Source organism: Schistocerca gregaria, chromosome 4, assembly GCF_023897955.1.
Source record: "Schistocerca gregaria isolate iqSchGreg1 chromosome 4, iqSchGreg1.2, whole genome shotgun sequence".
NCBI lineage: Eukaryota > Metazoa > Arthropoda > Insecta > Orthoptera > Acrididae > Schistocerca > Schistocerca gregaria.
This window is the reverse complement of record NC_064923.1, coordinates 753,241,890-753,265,433: the sequence shown is the minus strand read 5'-3', so window position 1 is coordinate 753,265,433 and position 23,544 is coordinate 753,241,890. Positions and strand designations below refer to the sequence as shown.

Below are 23,544 nucleotides of genomic sequence, written 5' to 3'. Positions count from 1 at the left end.
ATTTTAATTCATACTCCAATTTTTTCTTTTGTTTCCTTTACTTCTTGCTCAATATACAGATTGAATAACATTGGGATAACTGCCTTCTGGCTTCTTTACAAATTGTAAATAGCCTTTCGCTCCCTGTATTTGAGCCGACACCTTCAGAATTTGAAAGAGAGTATTCCAGTCAACAATACCAAGAGCTTTCTCGAAATCTACAAGTGCTATAAACTTAGGTTTGCCTTTCCCCAATCTATCTTCTAAGATAAGTCGTAGGGTCAGTACTGCCTCACGTGCTCCAACATTTCTACGGAATCAAAACTGGTATTCCCCGAGGTCAGCTTCTACCGGTTTTTCCATTCGTCTGTAAAGAATTTGTGTTAGTATTTTGCAGCTGTGAGTTATTAAACTGATAGTTCGCTAATTTTCACACCTGTCAACACCTGTTTCCTTTGGGATTGGAATCATTATATTCTTCTTGAAGTCTGAGGGTATTTCGCCTGTCTCATACATCTTGCTCACCCAATGTTAGACTCTTGTCAGGCCTGGCTCTCCCAAGTAATTCTATTGGAATGTTGTCTACTCCTGGGGCCTTTTTTCGACTTAGGTGTTTTAGTGCTCTGTCAAACTCTTCACGCATTATTATATCTCCTATTTCATCTTCATCTACATCCTCTTCCATTTCCATAATACTACCTTCAAGTACATCGCCCTTGTATAGACCCTCTATATACTCCTTCCACCTTTCTGCTTTCCCTTCTTTTCTTGGGACTGGTTTTCCATCTGAGCTCTTGATATTCATACAGGTGGTTCCCTCTTCTCCCAAAGTCTCTCTAATTTTTCTGTAGGTAGTATCTATCCTACCCCTAGTGATATATGCCTCTACATCCTTATTTTGTCCTATAGGTATCCCTGCTTATCCATTTTGCACTTCCTGTCGATCTCATTTCTGAGACATTTGTATTCCTTTTTGCCTGCTTCATTTACTGCATTTTTATATTTTCTCCTGTTGTTGTTGTTGTTGTTGTGGTCTTCAGTCCTGAGACTGGTTTGATGCAGCTCTCCATGCTAATCTATCTTGTGCAAGCTCCTTCATCTCCCAGTACCTACTGCAATCTACATTCTTCTGAATCTGCTTAGTGTATTCATCTCTTGGTCTCCCTCTACAATTTTTACCCTCCACACTGCCCTCCAATGCTAAATTTGTGATCCCTTGATGCCTCAGGACATGTCCTACCAACCGATCCCTTCTTCTAGTCAAGTTGTGCCACAAACTTCTCTTGTCCCCAATCCTATCCAATACCTTCTCATTAGTTACGTGATCTATCCACCTAATCTTCAACATTCTTCTGTAGCACCATATTTCGAAAGCTTCTAGTCTCTTCTTGTCCAAACTATTTATTGTCCATGTTTCACTTCCATACATGGCTACACTCAATACAAATACTTTCAGAAACGACTTCTGACACTTAAATCTATACTCAATGTTAACAAATTTCTCTTCTTCAGAAACGCTTTCCTTGCCATTGCCGGTCTACATTTTATATCCTCTCTACTTTGACCATCATCAGTAATTTTGCTCCCCAAATAGCAAAACTCCTTTACTACTTTAAGTGTCTCATTTCCTAATCTAATTCCCTCAGCATCACTCGATTTAATTTGACTACATTCCATTATTCTCGTTTTGCTTTTGTTGATGTTCATCTTATATCCTCCTTTCAAGACACTGTCCATTCCATTCAACTGCTCTTCCAAGTCCTTTGCTGTCTCTGACGTAATTACAATGTCACCGGCAAACCTCAAAGTTTTTATTTCTTCTCCCTGGATTTTAATACCTACTCCAAATTTTACTTTTGTTTCCTTTACTGCTTGCTCAAATACAGATTGAATAGCATTGGGGAGAGGCTACAACCCTGTCTTACTCCCTTCCCAACAACTGCTTCTCTTTCATGTCCCTTGACTCTTATAACTGCCATCTGGTTTCTGTACAAATTGTAAATAGCCTTTTGCTCCCTGTATTTTACCCCTGCCACCTTTAGAATTTGTAAGTGAGTATTCCAGTCAACATTGTCAAAAGCTTTCTCTAAGTCTACAAATGCTAGAAACGTAGGTTTGCCTTTTCTTAATCTTTCTTCTAAGATAAGTCGTAAGGTCAGTATTGCCTCACGTGTTCCAACATTTCTACGGAATCCAAACTGATCTTCCCAAAGGTCAGCTTCTACCTGTTTTTCCATTCGTCTGTAAATAATTTGTGTTAGTATTTTGCAGCTGTAACTTATTAAACTGATAGTTCGGTAATTTTCACATCTGTCAATTATTATATTCTTCTTGTAGTCTGAGGGTATTTTGTCTGTCTCGTACATCTTGCTCACCAGATGGTAGAGTTTTTTCAGGACTGGCTCTCCCAAGGCAGTCAGTAGTTCTAATGGAATGTTGTCTACTCCCGGTGCCTTGTTTCATCAATTAAATTCAGAATCCCTTCAGTTAGCCAAGGTTCCTAGTAGCCCTCGTCTTTTTACCTACTTGATCCTCAGTTGCCTTCACTATTTCATCTCTCAAAGCTACCCATTCTTCTTCTACAGTATTTGTTTCCCCCGTTCTTGTCAATTTTACCCTAATGCTCTCTCTGAAGATCTCTACAACCTCTGGTTCTTTCATATCCAGGTTTCATCTCCTTAAATTCCCACCTTTTTGCAGCTTCTTTAGTTTTAATCTACAATTCATGACCAGTAAATTGTGGTGCCCCTGGAAATGTCTTACAATTTACCTGGTTCCTAAATCTCTGTCTTATCATTATATAATCTATCTGAAACATTCTAATGTCTCCAGGCCTCTTCCGTGTGTACAACCTTCTTTCACGATTCTAAAACCAAGTGTTGGCTATGATTAAGTTGTGCTCTGTGCAAAATTCTACGATGATGATATTATATAGGTTTTGAATGAATCACTTACAAGTAGCTGTTAACAGATTCTGTTACAGATGGAAGCAGGTTCATCACTGAAAAGTATTACGGTGACATAACTGTTCACTGTAAGTGAATTTTTATAGTCCTTACTAAGATCAGCACCTGGAAGCATTTATAGCAAAGACTTCAAGGGAGGAAATCAGTCTTGAATAGTGGTTCACTTCTGCAGCATTTGCTATTGTACAGCTGAAAAAAGTATACTTACACACGCTGCACTTGTGAAAATGTTGCATCTCATCAACAAGGTCATCAAACACACCTACACTGGTATTCCATTGTAACGTTCTAATCATACTCTACAATTACCAGAGGTATGATCTGTCTAAAATGTATTTCAACAGCAGCAAGACAGTTGGCTTTTATACACATTAATTTTTTCCCCCCAGAAACAGGAATTTCTTCTACAGGTATCCTAGAGAACAAAGGTTGTCACATCATTCTTTTTACAATGCCACAATCTTGGGCCAATTGTTTCAGCTATAGCACTTTGGGTGCTAAGAATTTCTTTATACATATTGCAGCTAAAGACAGTTCTGTAGCCTATGAACATGAAGGCCAAGTATACAGCAACAGTGAGCCTCAGTGCATAACGTTCCTTGACAGAGCACTGAAGTAGGAGGGACAAGAGAAAAACTGTAAATAGGTGATAAAACAAACAAACAATTCAGTTTTGGAAATTTTCAGAAACATATCCCTAGGAGGATAACATGTTAAAGATGTAGAAATAACATGCAATTCTGTGATTGTTCTAATGATTGTAACATTCTAATTTACTAAGAAACACAACTGACAATTTGTTACAAATTTTTAAATGTGGATTTGTGGATTGGTCACTAACACTTTTTCCATCACAGGACCTGTCACAGAAAACCGTACTTAAGGAATCAAGGTGCAAGGTGTAAAATGACTAAAGCACATATGTTAGAAGACACTAATGGTATGTTACGTTAAAGATGATTCACTGTGAAACAGTGTGTATTTCAGAAGTGACAATTCATGTGACATTAAAACAAAAGCAAGCAACCAGACATCCTGCTCCTGGTGGTCAAGGAACACATGAACAACCTAATAAAACTAAAAAACACAAACAGGCAACTATCTTCCTTTCCAATGTATCATTTATACTACAGTCAGAAGTACATGTACAGAACATATTTACAAACTGACCTGAATATCTCACATACTATACGACAATATTACGAAAAGGACAGAAATTTCTGAATTACACATATGGAAACTCTCCCTACAACGTATCCTTCACTCCTGTAACCTCTCATGGCCTCAATCTTCACCAGCTCTGTTCACACTCCACCTACCTATTCTGACCCGTGGTCACGCACACAATATCCAATAAGGACGCCTTTTTCTGCCCTAGTGAATAATTTAGAATGACGTATTTGTTTGGGTATGCAAATGAAAACTTCACATTGTATCACACAAACATCGCACACTAGGTTTTTTTAAAGGAATGTGCAAATATGTATCTGCTTGCATTATAAATGATACTCATTAAATATTTATCATCTCGCAAACTTGGAATGTCAACAGGTCCCGTGAGATTACTATGAACAAGTAATAAATGGGTAGTTCATTCCTTCGTATCCTTCAATACTGGTCTTAGAAACAGTCTTCGTGTCAATTTACCTGCTGGGATCTACTGTTTGGTAACACAGATGTGTACTGTGAGTGCCACCTCTTCCAATGGTTTTTCAGAGTACAATAAGTATGTGGCTGCTGCCCACACTCGCGCCACTGCATCTGGGCCTGCCACAGCAGACTCCTATGCCACCACCCCTATCACTGCATTGGAGTCAGGTCGATCAGCTGCAGAGATATTTTCTTCTCCGACACCACTGGTAGGTTCCAAAAATGGTCCTACCACTGCCGGCACTCTCAACAGCACCACTGTGTTCCCATGTCACTTCCTCCTCTGATATTGCCCTCGATCGAGCTGTTGCTCCCATTCCCTGTCCTCGTCCTCTGGCATTCAGTCATGCAGTTGTGGAAGTTCCGACACAAATGGCCCTAGACCATTACGGCTCTCTCACCCGTCGTTGCCTCCCAGCTGCCAGATTACCTTCCTCTACGACGACCCTGCCTATTTGTGGCTTTCAGGTGCCTTATCGGCAGCTGTTTCTGTCAGCCACATCGAATGCCTCCCCAGTCAGCTTGAATTGTCTCATCTAGGGCAGTTGCCATCAATGGAGCATCATCCTCTCGTCCACCGCCACTGGCTCGCGGGTGCCCGGGTGTCTCCTTCTGGCAGCAATTGCTTCACCCCCCAGCCAGTTTTGCCGCCTTTTTTTTTAAGGTGGAGGAGTACTGTATCCCTTGGGATCCACCATTAAGCAACACAGACATGTACTGCCGTCTCTGCCAAAGCACACCGTCACAGGCACGAATTCTTCTTCTGCAGATAATGTGCCCTCCAACTGTCACAGCAGTATTCTTCCACTGAGCTGCTATAAAGGATGCTGCCTGGCTGACCAGGGACAGTTCACACATAGAGTGATGCTGTGGGCCAAACGGTGGTCCATCACGAAGAGCTCCCTTCATTGCAGTGCAGTTGCTTCCACATCTTGCCTGAGTTGTACACACAGGCCACTGGCATCCTGGTTCCAAGCCGTGACCAAGCCTTCACTCTGTGTGTGTGTTTGTGAATTCTCCATACCAGCCAACAATGCCTATGCTCTGAGCCATTTCCCGTCTGAGTTTCTCCATGCTGGACCCAATGTCAGCCTCACTCGTGGGCCATTAGTGTGGAACTCGTCATTGTTATCAGAGCACAGCGGCCATGTCTGCAGCCTGTCCAACGGAGCCCATCTCTCCTCACACTCCACGGCGGCCACATTCTCTCTGACCAGCTATGAACTTCTGCCTCACAGGGACCTCTCTCCTGGACCACCCTAGACGCCTACCAATCTCCATCGATACAGCCACACTGACACTGCCCCTGTCAGGAAACTCAGAGCTAAGTCAGTGACTATCGGTAGACTGGAACCAGCCAGTGTATACAAACAACGGTTTTTTTGTATTTCATTTTTGAAAGTATATGAAATTCATTTATTATTGCTACCTGGGGCACATTAATTGGTGTGGCTCTTTCAGCCACGACACAAAATTAGCCAGTCTAATCAAAACGGTTCATTTCACGTTTTTCACATTCTAATTCCAAGACTATTTCCTTTTTTATCATGTTGTTGACTGTACTCTTGCTGACATGCATCATCCGATAATGGCAAAGCCTAGAGATTTTGTGATCATTATTTCTCATTTCACTTAATACTCAGTTGTCTGGACATGGCTTTGTACTTATGTTATCTTCCTGTTGAGTTCTAATGAGCAGTCTTTCAGATTCATCATAGATCTTGCAACCTTCTTTACTGAAAAGAACTTCTCTATAGTTTCCAATGAGCTACCTCACAGACAAGATTGCATGGTCAGTCTCAGTCAAAAGTAATGTATTTTTAACTACACATTCTCCAGACAAACCTACGTCATTAATTATCTTCCCCTCAGCGTACCTTTCCCCATGGTTTCTATTTTCTGCCTTCAGCTTCAGCTAAAATATTTATATCAAGAGCCGAAAAATAATTTTCATTTTGGGTCGTGTGATGAGTTCCCCAGGAAACCATCCTCTAGATTTCACTGTTGAATGTAACTGTGCCAGAGGAAGTACTCATACTAACAGAACCTCGTTTCTTTTGCTCTTTCTTAATTTTCCCCTTTTCAGGGCAACTTCTGTATATGGGACCAACTTTGCAAAACTGCAGCAAACAAAGAACCTTTTTGTGTTGCTTCTTTCTTCATTTGTTCCTGTCATCTGTCATGTTGTTCCATAAGTGACTTTTTTGGTACCTTTGATAACAAGTATTGGGTTTGAAGGACATTGTAGAATGTTATTTACACTATATTTATTTATTTATTTATTTATTTATCATCTTCAGCAAGCAGATGCCCATTAATTGTAGTATGTTTAAAATCATTGTCTGACAAATTGCACAAAGCTGTAACTACTGCATCACATTCATCTGGAAGTCCACACAGAATAGTCAGATTTGCATCTTCAATTTTGTCACTCAGATTCACTAGATTTTATAGTTTTGTTTATCAATCATTGATAATTTTCCATATATTCACAATTATTCATTTTTAGGTAATATAATTTCCATCTCAATTACAGAGTGTGGAATTTGCTATCCTTCGAGGCGTAAATTTTTTTCAGTTCATCCCATATTGTTATTGGATTAGACAAGTTTCGTATACGCATTTATTGCTCATTGCATATGGATGTATATGTTTTTTCTGCTCATTTCAAATGGAAAGTACAATTTTTGCCAGTGGCTTACTTTGATGTGCTATATGATGCATCTCTATTAAGAGTCGCCAGGCGCATTATGTCCTATGTTTTGGAAGATATCTGTATTTAATTTTTGTGGTATGTAGCTGGAGTCAATCAGGCAAACACTGCTTGTCACGTCTGACATGTGACACCCAGTGCTGATGGAAAGCATCAGTTTGTTTCCCACTGAAAACATAATGGTTTTTATAGTAGTATTTTATGAGTCCATTTGATGAGCAGTCCCAAATCAAGCTAATGTGATACTCCTTTTACCAATATGTATTAAGAGCAATCTGTGTACTTGAAGACTCAGGCAAGAAATGTGAAAAGTGAGAAACCTGGGTAGAGGTGTGCCAAGCGCAGTCTGAGTCCAATGTCAGTATGTGGGACCAACACAATTGGTACACGTAATAATCATGCCAGGTGGAACCACACACCAGTGTTGTCACGGAGCAGTCATTTATCTTTGTGGCACGCATACTTTATTGAGTCCTGTTAAACAAGCGGCCAAGAGCTTTATTTATTGTGTTTTTATGACATGACTGGATTATCTTTGACACTGTATTAAAAAAGAATCAAAGTTGGTTCTGTTAAAAAAGAAGTTTAGTTTTCTCCGCTTTGACGGTGTACACGTTTTTTTTTTTCCTATCATTAAATATTAATGTGTGTGATCTGACCTTTTTATTCCACTCCATCAATGGATATGGGCCCAGGATTGCTAAAAAAAAAATTAGAAGAGCACATTAGTGTCCATTAGCCTATCTACAATTCTTACTTGTGTCAAAGATGAAACATTTGCCTATACCAACTGAGCTTTTAACAGAGAAAGTCGGTAACATTGCATAACTGATGTTGAGATATTAAATACAGACTTGATAACCATTTTCCATTTTTTAAAGACAATAGGCCAACTTAAAGGAAATTTTAGACATTTTTCAAATGAATCATGCTGGCCTCTGCATGGTAAGTATTTATCTGAATTCTCTTCAGTGTTGCTTTTGTGAGCTAAACCAGTATCTACCATTACAGAGTGAGGGGGCAGACAACATGAAACCTATCCAAGTAGGTGAACTGACTGATTGAAAGATAGTGGGAAACAAAACCCTCCCCAACACAAACAGAATGGATCTTTGAAATCCAACCGTTTCAACTACATCATATTTAGGGACCAGTACGGTTATCCGATGTGTAGCAATGAAATGAAGACCAAATTACAGAAGTAAGATCAGTACACTTGTTTATTATGATAGATAGAGAGCATGGAGGAAATCCAAATGTATGCTTTACTGTACAAGATTAGTATGCTTTATTGTTAATAAGAAGCTTAAAAACAATAATACAGATATCAAAGTAATTCCATCAGAATAATGAGATTTGTTTAAAAAAAGTAGGTGATACATACAAAGTTTCATAGCATCTCTACCATGTTAAGAATAAAATTTGTCAGGCAGTGTGGTGGAACATTGTATTAGCCACATGTGACACCACATCAACATCTGAGTGTGAAATTATTGCAAGACAGGATAGCTTTGCTCTGAGTAACTGACCAGAGCAGCAGTAATGAATGGTGGAGGAAAGGCGGATGACTCCATCATTGGGGTCCACTCTAGCAGCAGCTGCACTCCAACCAGGAGGCGGCAGGTCACACCCCAGGCACAGCAGCTGCCTACCAAGAATGCAGTGGTTGGGTCTCTTGCCACACGTCTCAGCCATCTGGATGCAGCCATTCACCAAACAGGGAAGACCTCAGCAAGATTGCAGTACGCGCCACTGACATCAGTGCTGTGGTTCACACAATAGAGCCGCTGGCCTGGTGCCGAGTGCAGACGTCAGCAAAGCAGGGTGCCAGTACACTTTGCAGTCAGCTGGGTGGACACTGGCTGGCAGCTGACCAACTCCTGTGGGGCAGGGGTGTGACTGGCTTCACACAACCCCGCAAAATCAGTGTATCAATTAGAAATAAAAGCGTTAATTTTGACAACTACTTTTTGCTGGGACTCATCAGCCTGCCATCTGGCATCACCCCGACACCACTTGGTCTTCTGCCACGAACGGAGTAGGCTATAAAGAGGTATCAGAACTGAGATCTTCGAGCTCATCACCACCCCATTTGGTGACACTAGAGGGAGCAGCAACACCTACAACTACTGCCCACGAATGAAGCAGGTAACTCTACTAGTGCAGGGCTGTAGTTTCAGAAACACAGTGGGGCAAGTGCTGTCTCTGTGAGCAGGTCCCCCCCCCCCCCCCCCTTTCCCCTGATGGGTAGTGTTATACCAAGTCAGCTGATTTTGCCAGGGTTGAGTTTTACCTGTAAGTTCAGCATGTGACAAGTGAACACATACAGGATTTTGAGGAGGCATAAGTGTTAGTTTGTACCTGGTTGATATGGGCTACATTGGTGTCACAAGCAAGAGATGTGGCTCACTGTCTAGTCACACATAAGCTGGTAAGTATGGGTAACAATTTCAAAGGTGAAGTCAAGTTTAGTCATTACTAGCCACTCAGGCGAGAGAATGTAAGTAAAAGTACGAAGTAAAATGACAATGTTACGGTTATTTGACTTTGTTTTGTCCAGAGCAAGGAATACAGTTTGGTATTTAAGCATGTAAAGTTGTGAGAAGTGTTGGGATAGTGGTATGTTTAAGTGGTTTTTCTATTATTATTTTTTCATTTATGTTTTGTAATTGATAAGAGGTAATCACATCATGGTCAGTACCACCAGGAGCAGGGTTTTCGATACAGCAGGAGGCTAACACACTGGAGGTATTGAGGACTGTCAGAGAAGAAGGAGATAAGATGCAAGTGGTGAGTGCAAATTTTTGTCTAAAAGATGGGAATTGTTTCAGGCTGAAGAGAAGGAAATTGTTTACAGCAAAACTCCGGAGTATGGTGATAAGTTGTGGAAAGAGCACAATGGCCACAGGATTGAAAGTGGGCCTCAGGACATGATGAATACGCTGATTATGGAGTGCTTGAAAAGAAGGAAAAGGGAGGAAGCAGTGAGGGAGAAGAAGGAGAAAGCTGTAAGGTAGAGAAGCAGGCTTATGGATAGTTTACCTGTTCCTGAAGTATGGCCAACTGCAAATAATGTAGCTGATCTGTTGGTCCTGTGAATAGTATGGAAGGACATCACAGATTGGTGGACAATCTTTGACAAGATTTCAGTAATTATAGATGGTAATGTAACATAAATTCCTGAAAATTTACACAAAGCACATAATAAGGACACTGTTGAAATTAAGGAGAGTAACATAGAAGTACTGGCTCCATTATTAAGTGGAGCTGTGGAGTCTGAGGTAGCAGGAATGGGTGTGGACTATACAGACTTGATTAAGTGTTAGGATAGCAACACGGGTGATTTAAATGCAGTAGTGATAATGGGGATAGCACTGAGGCAGGGTGAGCCTGGGTCAGATGCACATGTAAGTACAGGTGCTGGCGATTTTTGTGAAAAGCAGAGTTGAAATAAAATAATTATTTTTTTTTAGATATTAAAGCGTTGTTGGTAGTTGGGTTGCAGATGTGGTGGCAGAAAATGAGTTCACAGAGTGGATAATCAAGCCCCCATAGCTAAAGCTGTTGAAGAGTTTGCATCAGAGGGTTGATATGTAAAGTGAGCACAAGTACTGTGTCACAGCCTTGCAGGGTATGCATCTGACCTACACATCGAGCTGTTTACCACACAGCCACAGTCTGATGTATGTGACAAGTATGAATCGGATGAAGAGTATAACACAAGACTGAAAGTAAATATTCTGAGTGAAAAATTGCTCCAAAGTTAACCTTCGGCGACAGAAAACTTTTGCCAGTAAAGAACTATTACAACATCTGTCTATACCAGATAAACCGTGTACAAATACAATTAGGTGCAATTCACATGGTATAGTGCCACAGGCATCAGGAAGTTGTTTTGTGGGAGCAGGAGGGGAAAAAAAAGCATTTTGAGGGGAATTCAGTCTGTAATGAGTGATTCCACTAGTGCTGTATATGATTTTCTCGTGAGGATTGTTTTGGGAGAGTGTTTGCTGGGAAAACATAAGGGGAACTGTTGTCACAAGAACAAAATTCCAAAGTTGTTCCAACAAATGATTAAAAAACAATCAGATAGAAAATGAGATGACCTGCATAAGAGTTTGACAGAGCTAGAACATTTATTGTTAAAGATGATATGTTCAGGATAATTCACTAAGGAAGAAAAAGTGCCATTTTTTATTCTTAAGTGTGGAGTGGGGACTTACAAGTTGTGTGGGCTTGAGGGTGGCAAAAAGACTTGCAGCAAAATATGTTTCAAAACATTTGAGATAATGAGTAGGGCAAGGGACTCTTGAGAGAGAGATTGGTAGATTAAACAACATGAGGAGAGATTCCAAGGTGATGACACCCACAGTATGGATAGTAGTGTAATGTAAATATGAGAGAGAAATTTACAATCCTGGAAATTGAAATAAGAACACCGTGAATTCATTGTCCCAGGAAGGGGAAACTTTATTGACACATTCCTGGGGTCAGATACATCACATGATCACACTGACAGAACCACAGGCACATAGACACAGGCAACAGAGCATGCACAATGTCGGCACTAGTACAGTGTATATCCACCTTTCGCAGCAATGCAGCCTGCTATTCTCCCATGGAGACGATCGTAGAGATGCTGGATGTAGTCCTGTGGAACGGCTTGCCATGCCATTTCCACCTGGCACCTCAGTTGGACCAGCGTTTGTGCTGGACGTGCAGACCGCGTGAGACGACGCTTCATCCAGTCCCAAACATGCTCAATGGGGGACAGATCCGGAGATCTTGCTGGCCAGGGTAGTTGACTTACACCTTCTAGAGCACGTTGGGTGGCACGGGATACATGCGGACATGCATTGTCCTGTTGGAACAGCAAGTTCCCTTGCCGGTCTAGGAATGGTAGAACGATGGGTTCGATGACGGTCTGGATGTACCATGCACTATTCAGTGTCCCCTCGACGATCACCAGAGGTGTACGGCCAGTGTAGGAGATCGCTCCCCACACCATGATGCCGGGTGTTGGCCCTGTGTGCCTTGGTCGTATGCAGTCCTGATTGTGGCGCTCACCTGCACGGCGCCAAACACGCATACGACCATCATTGGCACCAAGGCAGAAGCGACTCTCATCGCTGAAGACGACACGTCTCCATTCGTCCCTCCATTCACGCCTGTCGCGACACCACTGGAGGCGGGCTGCACGATGTTGGGGGTGAGCGGAAGACGGCCTAACGGTGTGCGGGACCGTAGCCCAGCTTCATGGAGACGGTTGCAAATGGTCCTCGCTGATACCCCAGGAGCAACAGTGTCCCTAATTTGCTGGGAAGTGGCGGTGCGGTCCCCTACGGCACTGCGTAGGATCGTACGGTCTTGGCGTGCATCCGTGCGTCGCTGCGGTCCGGTCCCAGGTCGACGGGCACGTGCACCTTCTGCCGACCACTGGCGACAACATCGATGTACTGTGGAGACCTCACGCCCCACATGTTGAGCAATTCGGCGTTACGTCCACCCGGCCTCCTGCATGCCCACTATACGCCCTCGCTCAAAGTCCGTCAACTGCACATACGGTTCACGTCCACGCTGTCGCGGCATGCTACCAGTGTCAAAGACTGCGATGGAGCTCCGTATGCCACGGCAAACTGGCTGACACTGACGGCGGCGGTGCACAAATGCTGCGCAGCTAGCGCCATTCGACGGCCAACACCGCGGTTCCTGGTGTGTCCGCTGTGCTGTGCGTGTGATCATTGCTTATACAGCCCTCTCGCAGTGTCCGGAGCAAGTATGGTGGGTCTGACACGTGTGTCAATGTGTTCTTTTTTCCATTTCCAGGAGTGTATTTTTGAGTTAATGGGAAATAACCTATGAATATTTGCAAATCATCAAGGCTATATGTTTTACAGAAAGTGAGGAATTTAAAAGCACAAAGTGATGGAAGAACTAATGGACTGTTAAGTGCTGTAGATGTAAGCAACTAAATAGGCTACGGAGGCACTTAGCATATAAGGCTGTAGTCAAACACAGACTCTCAACTTTAAAAATCACACCATCAGATGTTTTATAAAGGAAACTATTGTAGATGTGACAAACAGTCTTAAGGAAGATCTAGGGCGCTGTGTCTTCTCCGTAAAGGTGGGGGGAGGGGGCAGTAATGTAGTGCCGCTACCAGGTTAAGAGTAAAATCTGTGAGAAGGCGTTTTGGAACACTGAATTAGTCACTGGTGTCTGAAAAGTGTGGAATGTTGACATTTAGCTTAAGCCAACAAGCATTTCAAATTATTGCAAGATAGGCTAGCCTCACTAAGAGTAGCTTGCTAGCACATCAGCAATACACAGCACAGGGAAGGTGATGTCTCCATTATCGGGGTTCTGCTGGTGTTGCCAGGTAAGTTACAAGGAGTGGGGCACTGACACAACAATTGTGTTGCTATCTGGCATAAATAACAGTTGATTTTGTAGCAGAGTCAATCACAGTCCAGCTGTACCAAGGGGCTATGCTGGACAAGGAATAACAAGGAGCCGCCAGCCGCAGCCGCGGATTCGAGTCCCAACCAGGAAACTTGCTTCCTGCATTAAGCCTAAGCCTCCCCCTCCCCCCCCCCCCCCCTTTTCCCCTGGACTTGGTGCTACAGTGCAGCAGGCCTGCTGGTCCACTCCAACAGCGGCAGCAGCAGCACGATGCAGCAGTTTCCATCAGGCATAGTAGCCACCTACATACAATACGAGTCAGGTGCAAACAAATCTGGAGTGAAGGGAGGATGGTTGAGGGTTTCCCAGTGCGTGTCCTCCAATTTGTCCATTGTCAAATTCATGGAGTGAGGCTTGGCACTGTTTTGGAGGATGACATCTCTGATATACATTCTTCATCTTTTCTTTTGATAGGTGGCTTTTGCCAACGTTAACAATCAGCCATAGTAAGCTGCATTCACCATACATTCATCATACAGAAAGTCGATGAGTAACACTACTCTGTAGCTAAAAAACAAAGTCACAAGAAGTTTTCCAGCTGCGAGCAGGTTTTCGCCTCCACTGTGCAGGCTTCATCCTTTACTTGTGACTCCTTACTCACCATTTTGGATTCTGGAGTATAATGATGCAACAGTGTCTCATCACACGATGATGCACTTCAAAAAAGCCTTCCCTTCTTGCTGGAATGGATTCAGAAGTCTCTCACAGATCTCCAATCTCACATGTTTTTGCTGTTCTTAACAACAACTTTCAAATTCATTGAGCACAAATTTTTCTCAAGCCCAGCTATTCACTGATAATGGTTTGAGCACTCCCAATGCTGATACCCACTTCCTCTGCAATTTATTCAATACTGCACCAGTGATCACCTTCAATAAGCTCTTGAACATCACAGGTGTCACTACGGGGCTTGACCGTGGCCATGGAGCATGACCTTCATTTTCTACACTTTCTTGGCCATCCTTAAATTGTCTGGCCCAAGTAAACACTCAGCTCTGGGATAGTCTAGCATCCCAAACTGTGCATTTAAATGAGTTAAAATCTCCGAGGGTTTAGCCCTTTCACGAGTTAAAAACTTTATAATATGTCGTGCAACAGATGAAGGAACCCCTTGTTCGCTCATGCCAGTACTAAGGTCAGAACAGAATGCAGCAGCAAACTAAGCTGGTTCCCCCTCCATAGCACACTGACCTTCAACCCACCAATCCACCATTCTGTATGGAACGGCTAGCACAGTACCATTTATATTTTAGTTATCCTCTATATTTAAGTAGTACTGACCTTTATTTTGTACAAAAATGGATCAGATAATTTAATTTAATGCAAATTTTGTTATAAGAATGTTTTATATATGTCACATATTGGTTTTGGTAGGTCTGTTATGGGTAAAACAAGGGTTTACAAGTGGAATAAGCATTTGAAGGAGGTCTTGAGAACACTGAAGATGACACGTACTACAGATAACCACCACATCACTAACCAATGAAACAGAGAAAGACTTATGAATTATTACTGAAACACAATCAACGGAGTAGTTGATGATGTTGGCACATCATTTGGCTAACACAACAAAATTTGTTCAGATGTTTTGGATATGAAACATACAATATCAAAATTTGTTTGGAAATTTTGAATTTCAAACAAAAACTGTGGTGAATGCAACTTGCTGAGCAGCAGCTAGATGAAATCGACAACACTGCACAATTATCGAAATGTGCCACAACAGGTGATGAAATGTGGGTTGATGGATATGGCTTTGAAACTAAAGCTCAGTCATCCCAGTGGAAACATTCTGGATCACCAAGACTGAAAATACTCAACAAGTGTGGTCAAATGTGAAGGTTATGCTCAGTGGGTCAATAAGAACCACCACTAACAAATTTAGCGCCATTTGCAAGAAAAAATCTGAAAAAAAAAACCTCTGATTCAATCCATAGCTTTTGCACCCGCTCACACTTTGTTGCTTGTTTGTTCATTTTTGACCAAAAACAGTAATTTAATGATGCCCCAGCCACCACATTTGCCATAAATAAGGCCATGTGACTTTGTTCTGTGTACAAAAATAAAGAAAAAACTTTAAGAGCCATCATTTTAAAAGCATAGGTAATATTAAAAATGCATCACTGCTTGCTATGTGCCTTACGTTTGGTGTTAGCTATGTGCCAACTATGTCATCTGTAACAAACGTGTTGCGAACTCCTTAGTATAATTTTGGTCATGTGTTTGTGGCATCTCAAAGAATATTTAGGTATGCTTTCAGTATCAGAAAGTCTGTCATCGAATCATTTTGATAATGGTCACAAGATCTCAGCCAAAATAATGAGAGGGTGTCCAAGGTGCATGCCTGAATAATGAAGTGTGCAGTGTGTATGTGTGGACAGCAAAAGGAGGAGGGGGGGGGGGGGCAGCAGGGGGGTGGTGAAATTACCTGAATTTCTCAGTTAAAAATTTTGCCATGTGAAAATACAGATACCCTGGGTGGCAGTGCATTTTTTTCCCATATTAATCGACAACACTTTCCGTCAGAGCTGTAAAACTTATCAATCTTTCAAATGGTAAAGGTTTTATTCACCAGATTAGACCTTCCCACCATTTTAGGAAATGAAATGCAAAAAAGACATATTTTGGAAAGATATTTGATGTGCATGTACACTCCATATTTTCCTATTGCAAAAGTATAAGTACAAAATTCCACCAAATATAGCATGGCAACTTCCGAAGCACTGAAATAGAGATTATGATGTGCTTTTGTTAGTTAATCATTAATGGTTTAGAGGCATGCCAACCAAGGAAAAAACACAAAATCACACCTGCCATGAAAACCAAAACATTGCAGTAGGCTAAACAACTTCAGGAATGGACAAGTGTGGACTGGGCTAAGGTATGTGCAATGATATGGTAAATTAAGTGGGTCTGATCTCTAAAGTTAGGGGTTTTGGCTTGAAATTGTGATGTTTTACTGATACTGAAGAAATGCATCTTGGGACTGATGAGGTCTCCTATGCTACTATTTCCAACTTTTCTAACTTGCAATTTTGTACACATGCTTCAGGTGTGCTTCAGTGATGCATCTGTATTCACTGTGATTGAAGAAGGCAGCCAGTATTTTGATCACAGACCTGGAGAACAGTTCAAAGCTGAGTGTGTGCAGCAATGTGTAAAGCATCCAACTTCTGTTATGGTCTGGAGTGTGATGTCCGTGAAAGGTCCTGGCAGATTACACATTGTTGAAGGGACAATGAGGCAAGAACAATAAAAAAGAAGTTCTTGAAAAGAAACTTTTCCCCCAAATAAATGAGTGGTTTCCTAATAAAAATGCCATTTTTATGCATGATGGAGCACCTTGCCACAAAGTCAAAAGTGTTTCCAAGTACTTGGAAGAAAAGCAACTGAGAGTATTTCCATGGCCAGGGAATAGCCCTGATATGAACGCAGTTGACAATATATGGGCTATAGTGAAACAGAGGATAAGGAAATTTAGAATAACCAAGAAACAAGATCTCATGGAGATCTGGTACCATAACAATGATATTAAAAAGTCGCGTGAAATGTTAATAAAAACTATGCCAAACAGGATAAAAATGTTGATTAAGAACAAAGGCATGCATACAAAGTATTGAATGTACAAATATAATCTGTATGTGGATGTAAATGTGTAATAAATGTCAAATACTGGAAAAAATGTCTTTAGTCTAATAAATTGGGTTTTCTCCAAGGGTGTGATTAGGCAGGATCCTAAGAGCAAAGCTTAAATTGCAGCAGCTCAAAATTAGTAACAAGCATGATTACAAATTGCACTACTATCACAGAACAGTTCATGGATTACTTAGTTGAATACCTGTTCTGTCAAGCACTTCAACTTTTCCATACATCATTACAATTACATATGAAAATTTCATCCTAAGCATTTGACACATTTTGATGTCTGCAGATGCTTGTGTGTGTATTGTGTTTTGTTGTTGTAAAGGACACATTTTCTTTGGAACTTAAGTTCTATTTTTGTGTTATTTTCTTATTTCTATTTTCTTGCTGCAAAATTAGTTTGCAGAGGCACGCTAAAATAAAATTATTCATTAGAGTATCAATTCTTACTAGTCAAAGTTATAAAAATTTAACTGAAAACTAAAACAATGAAAAATTACCAGAATTCTACGAAATTCCCAGGCTTTTCCTGGATGAAAAAATTCCTGTTTTTCCCACGGATTTCTCGCTTGTCCTAGGGGGTATATTCACCCTGAAATGGTTTAAGAATTGGTGTGTGTATTCATCAGATCTGCTATTATTTTTCCTGTTTTAGCAACTTTGTGTGTGTGTGTGTGTGTGTGTGTGTGTGTGTGTGTGTGTGTGTGTGTGTGGGCGCGCGCACGCGCGCCCTCACATGCATGCATACATGTTGTAGTGAACACTGAACATTTCAGTTATGATGAAAAAGCTGTACTTACTGAAAAAAGATCTGAAATATTTCCGAACAGAACAACATAAAAATAATCCTTATTTATTATAGTATTGCTGATGTATATCTTCTTGCTGAATTTCCACCAATTTTAAACTGAAATTTTTGCTGATGTACAACACGAGTTGATAACAGAACTAAACAAACATAATGATATAACTAAGATGTTTACTAACAAAGAGATAGAGGGGCTGGCCAGTACTTACCTCAGCTCAGTACAGCCGATAGAAACACAAAAAACAACCGAAAATTTAAGTTCCTAGCTTTCGGAATAAATGTTCCTTCATCAGGGAGGAGAGAGGGGAAAGAAAGGAAAGAAGGGAAAGTGGATTTAGTTACTCACAACCCAGGTTATTGAGAATATCTTTGGCTTCCCTCTGACAACCATGCCTCCATCCTTGCTACCTTCCCTGTCTTCCTTTCCCTGTTGCTTCATAACCTGGGTTGTGAGTAACTAAATCCACTTTCCCTTCTTCCCTTTCTTTGCCCTCTCTCCTCCCTGATGAAGGAACATTTATTCCAAAAGCCAAGAACTTAAATTTTCGGTTTTTTTTTTTGTGTTTCTATCGGCTGTACTGAGCTGAGGTAAGTACTGGCCAGCCCCTCTATCTCTTTGTTAGTAATTGTTTCACATCTTTATATGAGATTTTCCATTAATTAGTTAACTAAGATATCTCTGATTTTAAATTTAAGAAAGGAAAGAATATGAAGATCTTTGTGAGGGAATGTTTGGATACTTCAGTGAAATGAGTAGCCACAGTTTGAAATTCAATCTAAACTAAAAATAGAACAAATAATCATGTGCCACCGTATTTTATTTTTCAATTCAATCTCTAGGAACAGAATGTGAGAAAAACTTTTGCTTTTTTCATATCACCTATTTCCACTGACGATTACCTGCTCACAGAAACCACATTTTATTTTGTTTTTGTATCTTTAAGCTTGTGAAAAGGAAGTAATTTACCTCCAAATATGTTCCAAAAAGTCTACTTTAAACTTTTATAACTTTTCTTGTTCAGCAGGTAGAGGAACAGTTTACTTTGGCTTCACACTCTATTGTGCCCACATAGAAATATATCCCTCCCTCTCCTGCGGAACTAGACTGCAATTTTAGGGGTCTATGCTCCTCGATGTTTTAGTAAATATAAGTGAGAAATGCAATGTTGTCAATTTTCACATTTTCTTCGTTTACTATCACTTTCTCTTCTGTAGTCACTAACTCGCTTAATATTAACCATTTTACTTCAAACTTCTGAAGAAGTGATTCCGTTCCCCCCCCCCCCCCCCCCCCCCCCTATTATTACATACAAAGGAAGAGTACAAAACACATGCAGCAGTGCACACCATGTGTGTGTTCAAAGTTAGCAGATTAAATGCAGGAAATGGTTGCAAAATAAACATGGATATCACAAAAATACATCAAAGAAACCTGCAAAAGAAAAGCACTAAGTATTATTGAACATGCACTATAGTGAAGGAGATTAGCTTCTGAATCCCACAAGCTTCGAAACACTATTCCGCTTCAGCTAAATTTCTGTTGGGCATGTTGTTACTCAGAGTCATGGAAAATCTGGTTTAAAACTTTCATTTCCCTTACATTTACTATGTAGCTATGACTACAGAGAAAATATATGTGGTCTGATAGAATACTTAAAATTGTGTACAGCAGCATAAAGCCTCACTCAGAAGCATAGTTCCTTTGATAAAATGAGCACCGAGGACCATACAACCTTGCAACAGCCTTACAAAAAGGCAACAAAATGAAACAAAAGTCAGCATTACAATAGGAAACCAGGCTTGGAGCTGCTGCCCATCAGTCTCGGTCATATACAGCCAAATGGTAGGTCACAGGCCTGAATAAATTTTAAACTAGCTATGCATCCTGAGTGTGTCACAATAAATGTGGAATAAAACTGAATATTGTCCAAGATTGTATGGAATTTATCAGCATCCTAGATTAAATATCTATGTGAAATCATTTTACTATGTTGCTAAGCCAAAACAAACAACATAGGACTAATGACATAGCGCTCAAGCACAGGGGAAAGCAGTAATTTTAAGGCCAGTAAAGAGAAACACATTGAAAGTTAAGTTCACAAAATAAATTAACAGAACACAGTTTGTCACAATATTTGCAACATGAATCTGCCATCAATCAGTGGTGAAAAATGTCAGCATTGCAATGTAGATTACTGACAATCACAGAACAGTGCCACAAAATGAAATCCATAGGAATGGAAAGCTGCACCAGAAACTAAAGTGAACAAACACAACAGGGGCAACATACAAATTGAAGACGTGAATGCTGTGAAATGAAAGGGTATTTACTTAAAGAAATTATGTTTCTTCTCACCTACAGTTAAAATTAACCAATTTTCCAAGTGAAATGGACTGGAACATTGTCTAGTTTACCTTTTGCTCTGTCAATTAATGCCATCCTTAATTCCACAGAAATGTATGTCTCTGTTCATCAATGCAGAAACTACATCTAGATACTTCTCAACAATTACAATACCTGGTGAGAAAACGAAGTCAGTGGAGGAACTCGAGGGAGAGGATATGCCCCTTGTTCTCGCTCTCAGTTTTGCAGCAGCAGTAGCAGCAACAGCACAGGCACTGCGATCCTCTCGAAGTGATCTTTTGCGTCTTACCAAGTCGAACAGTTCAGGTGGTGGGAGTGGAGGTGGAGGTGGGGGTGCAAGTGCAGAGCTGCCAGGCAGAACTGATGGTGATGGCTGAACCGCTGCCGACCAATGCCCTCCCACTGCCACATCCACCCCTACAGCCCCAGCATCTGTACTGAAGCCATAGTACTCATCGAGGCTTGTAGCCAATACGGATTCATCTGCGTCAGGGTCACTGTCTGCAAACAGTGGATCATTGTCGGACAGCAGCTGATCGAAGTCTGCATCACCGGGACCTGTGCCAGAAGTGCAGGGGAACCAGTCAGTTTAACACATGGGGAATAACCAAAAAGTCTATGTGCAATTTATTAGTATCAATAACAACCTCTATCCTGCACAACATGCTAGAATTAGCCTTCATACTTTTCTTTCTTCTTTTTACTTCTTCATTCACTTACTGCTCACACATAATCTCTAACCTTTGTGTTCTTGTTTACCATCTGTATAAGTTGTAATTATAACATGAGAGAGCAAAGTGAGATTGGTTGAATTAGAGGATGATACAACTTAGGCGAGACATAACTTGTGACAGTTATTAAAAGGTTTATAGATTTAAAACAAGATGCCATTCTTCCTTTGTGGGTCATCATAATAATAATCCTAGAAAATGCAATAATAATCATCCATGTAAGAATGTTTTCTTAGACTGTAGACTTGAACAGGAATAGTACATATTTAAAGTGATAGCTTGGGCAATTAGTGTATTATTCGAATAAACATCTTAAGGACTTTCAACAGACATGAACTACTGTTATCATCGTCACATGACGGATAAAATAAGCATCATGTTCCAGTGACCAAAATTTCCTTGTTCTTCCAAGGTATCTACTACCATTATCTCAAGAGCTGAAATCCAACAACAGTTCAAAGAAATCTCATTTCAGTGGATTACACTGTTGTGGACTCTCTTTTTATGAGCATACAAGTTTTCCTTAGAGATAATAAAGTTGGAATGGCTACTATTACGTAGAACTTTTTAACCATTTTCTTACACATGTTTCTCTACAGAAATAGTTGCATTCTTCCGCATACCTGACTGGAGTTGTGATTATAAGAATGTTATGCTTTAAACACATTTTACACAATAGGTAATGAGCACCTAAATCACAGTTACTGATTTAGAAAATACTGAGCTGCTGTTTCACCAACGATATCAATGTGCACTTGACAGCATAAAAAGTGGCAGCGGTTGAAATTTTTAATTGTCTGCCATATTATAGAGGAGCCAATCACATTACATTGCATACAATACTACTCATAAAAGTAGAGAACAATTGTAATTGTGGGAGTCACATTCTATTGATATTCATCATGAAGCACACATTCTCTAAAAAATCACCAAGAAAATCACCAAATAATTCCAATGATTACAAACATGGAAGAGACCCATGAAGCCATTAAGTGGAGTCAGGGATGGAACCACAGTAAGAAATATCTGAATATTGCAGCACCTACCAGTCCTGTAGTGTGTTCGACAGGCTGACAAATTATATATATATATATATATATATATATATATATATATATATATATATATATATATATATAAAAGGTGGTTTTAATATTTCAGAATCTGGACTGAATCACACTTTCAACAATTATTTTTTGTTTTGCTGCACTAATGTGTTTTATGTATATAAAACTGAAATTATATTGGAAAAGTAACCATGCACCTATAGTGGATCGATGCACAGAGCGCAGAACCAAGTAACAGAAAACAGCATTCACACCAGTTTTCGAGCGCTAGCTCTTTCTCTAGTAAAATTACCCACTTTCACACACAACTACACAGACACCCACATGCTCACTCCTGTGGCCAAAGCAAGACTGATTATTCATACTCAATTACCGAAAGCAGTTGCCTGAGATGCTGAAAGACGACACCATGGCTGCACAACAAGATGAAAAGAGTAGACAGGGTACAGCAAAAAGAGATGTAGAGAGAGGTGAGAAAGGAGGAGGGGGGAAGAAAGAGGGAACAGGGAGGATGAAGAGAAAGAAAGAGAGGTGAGAGAGAAGGGAGAGGTATTGAAAAGGGGGGGGGGGGGGGAGAGAGAGAAGAGGGAGAATGCCTGCATGGGTGGTTGGTTGTGCATGGGCGGGGGGCGGGGGGCAGGTGGCGGTGGGCGACGGTGGGGGGTGGGGGGAGGAGAGAAGAAGAGTTGTGGAAGAAGGCAGCGCACAATCTGGATGGAGAAAGTGTGGTGTGAGCAGAAGAGAGAAGGGAAAAAGCAAGTTGAGGCAGTAGGGACAGGTTATTGGAGGTTTAGGCCAGGGAGGCAGAGTGTAGGATGTGTTGCAGAGATAATTCCCACCTGCAAAGTTCAGAGAAACTTGTCCTGGAAGGGAGTATCCAAATGATCCATGCAGTTAAGCAGGTGTTGAGGGCATTTGTAAGGTTTTGTGCAGCATTTTTGGCAACTGGATGCTCAGGTTTGCGGTCTGAGACAGTTTGGCAGTGCCCATTTGTGCGAGTAGATGACTGATTACTTGCTGTGCCCACATAGATTGCTGTGCCCACATAGATTGCTGTACAGAAGTTGCAGCAGAGCTGATGTATAACATGGCTGCTTTGATATGCTGCCCTGCCTTTTATTGGGAACGAAATGCTTGTGACTGGACAGCAGCAGGAGTTGC

The 23,544-nt window shown here is 40.9% G+C and overlaps 1 protein-coding gene across 15 annotated transcripts in view; it reads right to left on the bottom strand.

The window, feature by feature from the left end:
- LOC126365765 (E3 ubiquitin-protein ligase Arkadia-like) overlaps positions 1-23,544 on the bottom strand; it is a 323,922-nt gene that overhangs the window by 222,248 nt on the left and 78,130 nt on the right. For 11 of the 15 annotated variants that reach the window (XM_050008269.1, XM_050008274.1, XM_050008270.1 and 8 more), the window contains exon 3: positions 20,739-21,143. The exons of the other annotated variants lie outside the window; for them this stretch is intronic. In XM_050008269.1, coding sequence (XP_049864226.1) covers positions 20,739-21,143 — 405 coding nt within the window. The remainder of the gene's footprint in view (positions 1-20,738; positions 21,144-23,544) is intronic. 15 annotated transcript variants of the gene reach the window in all.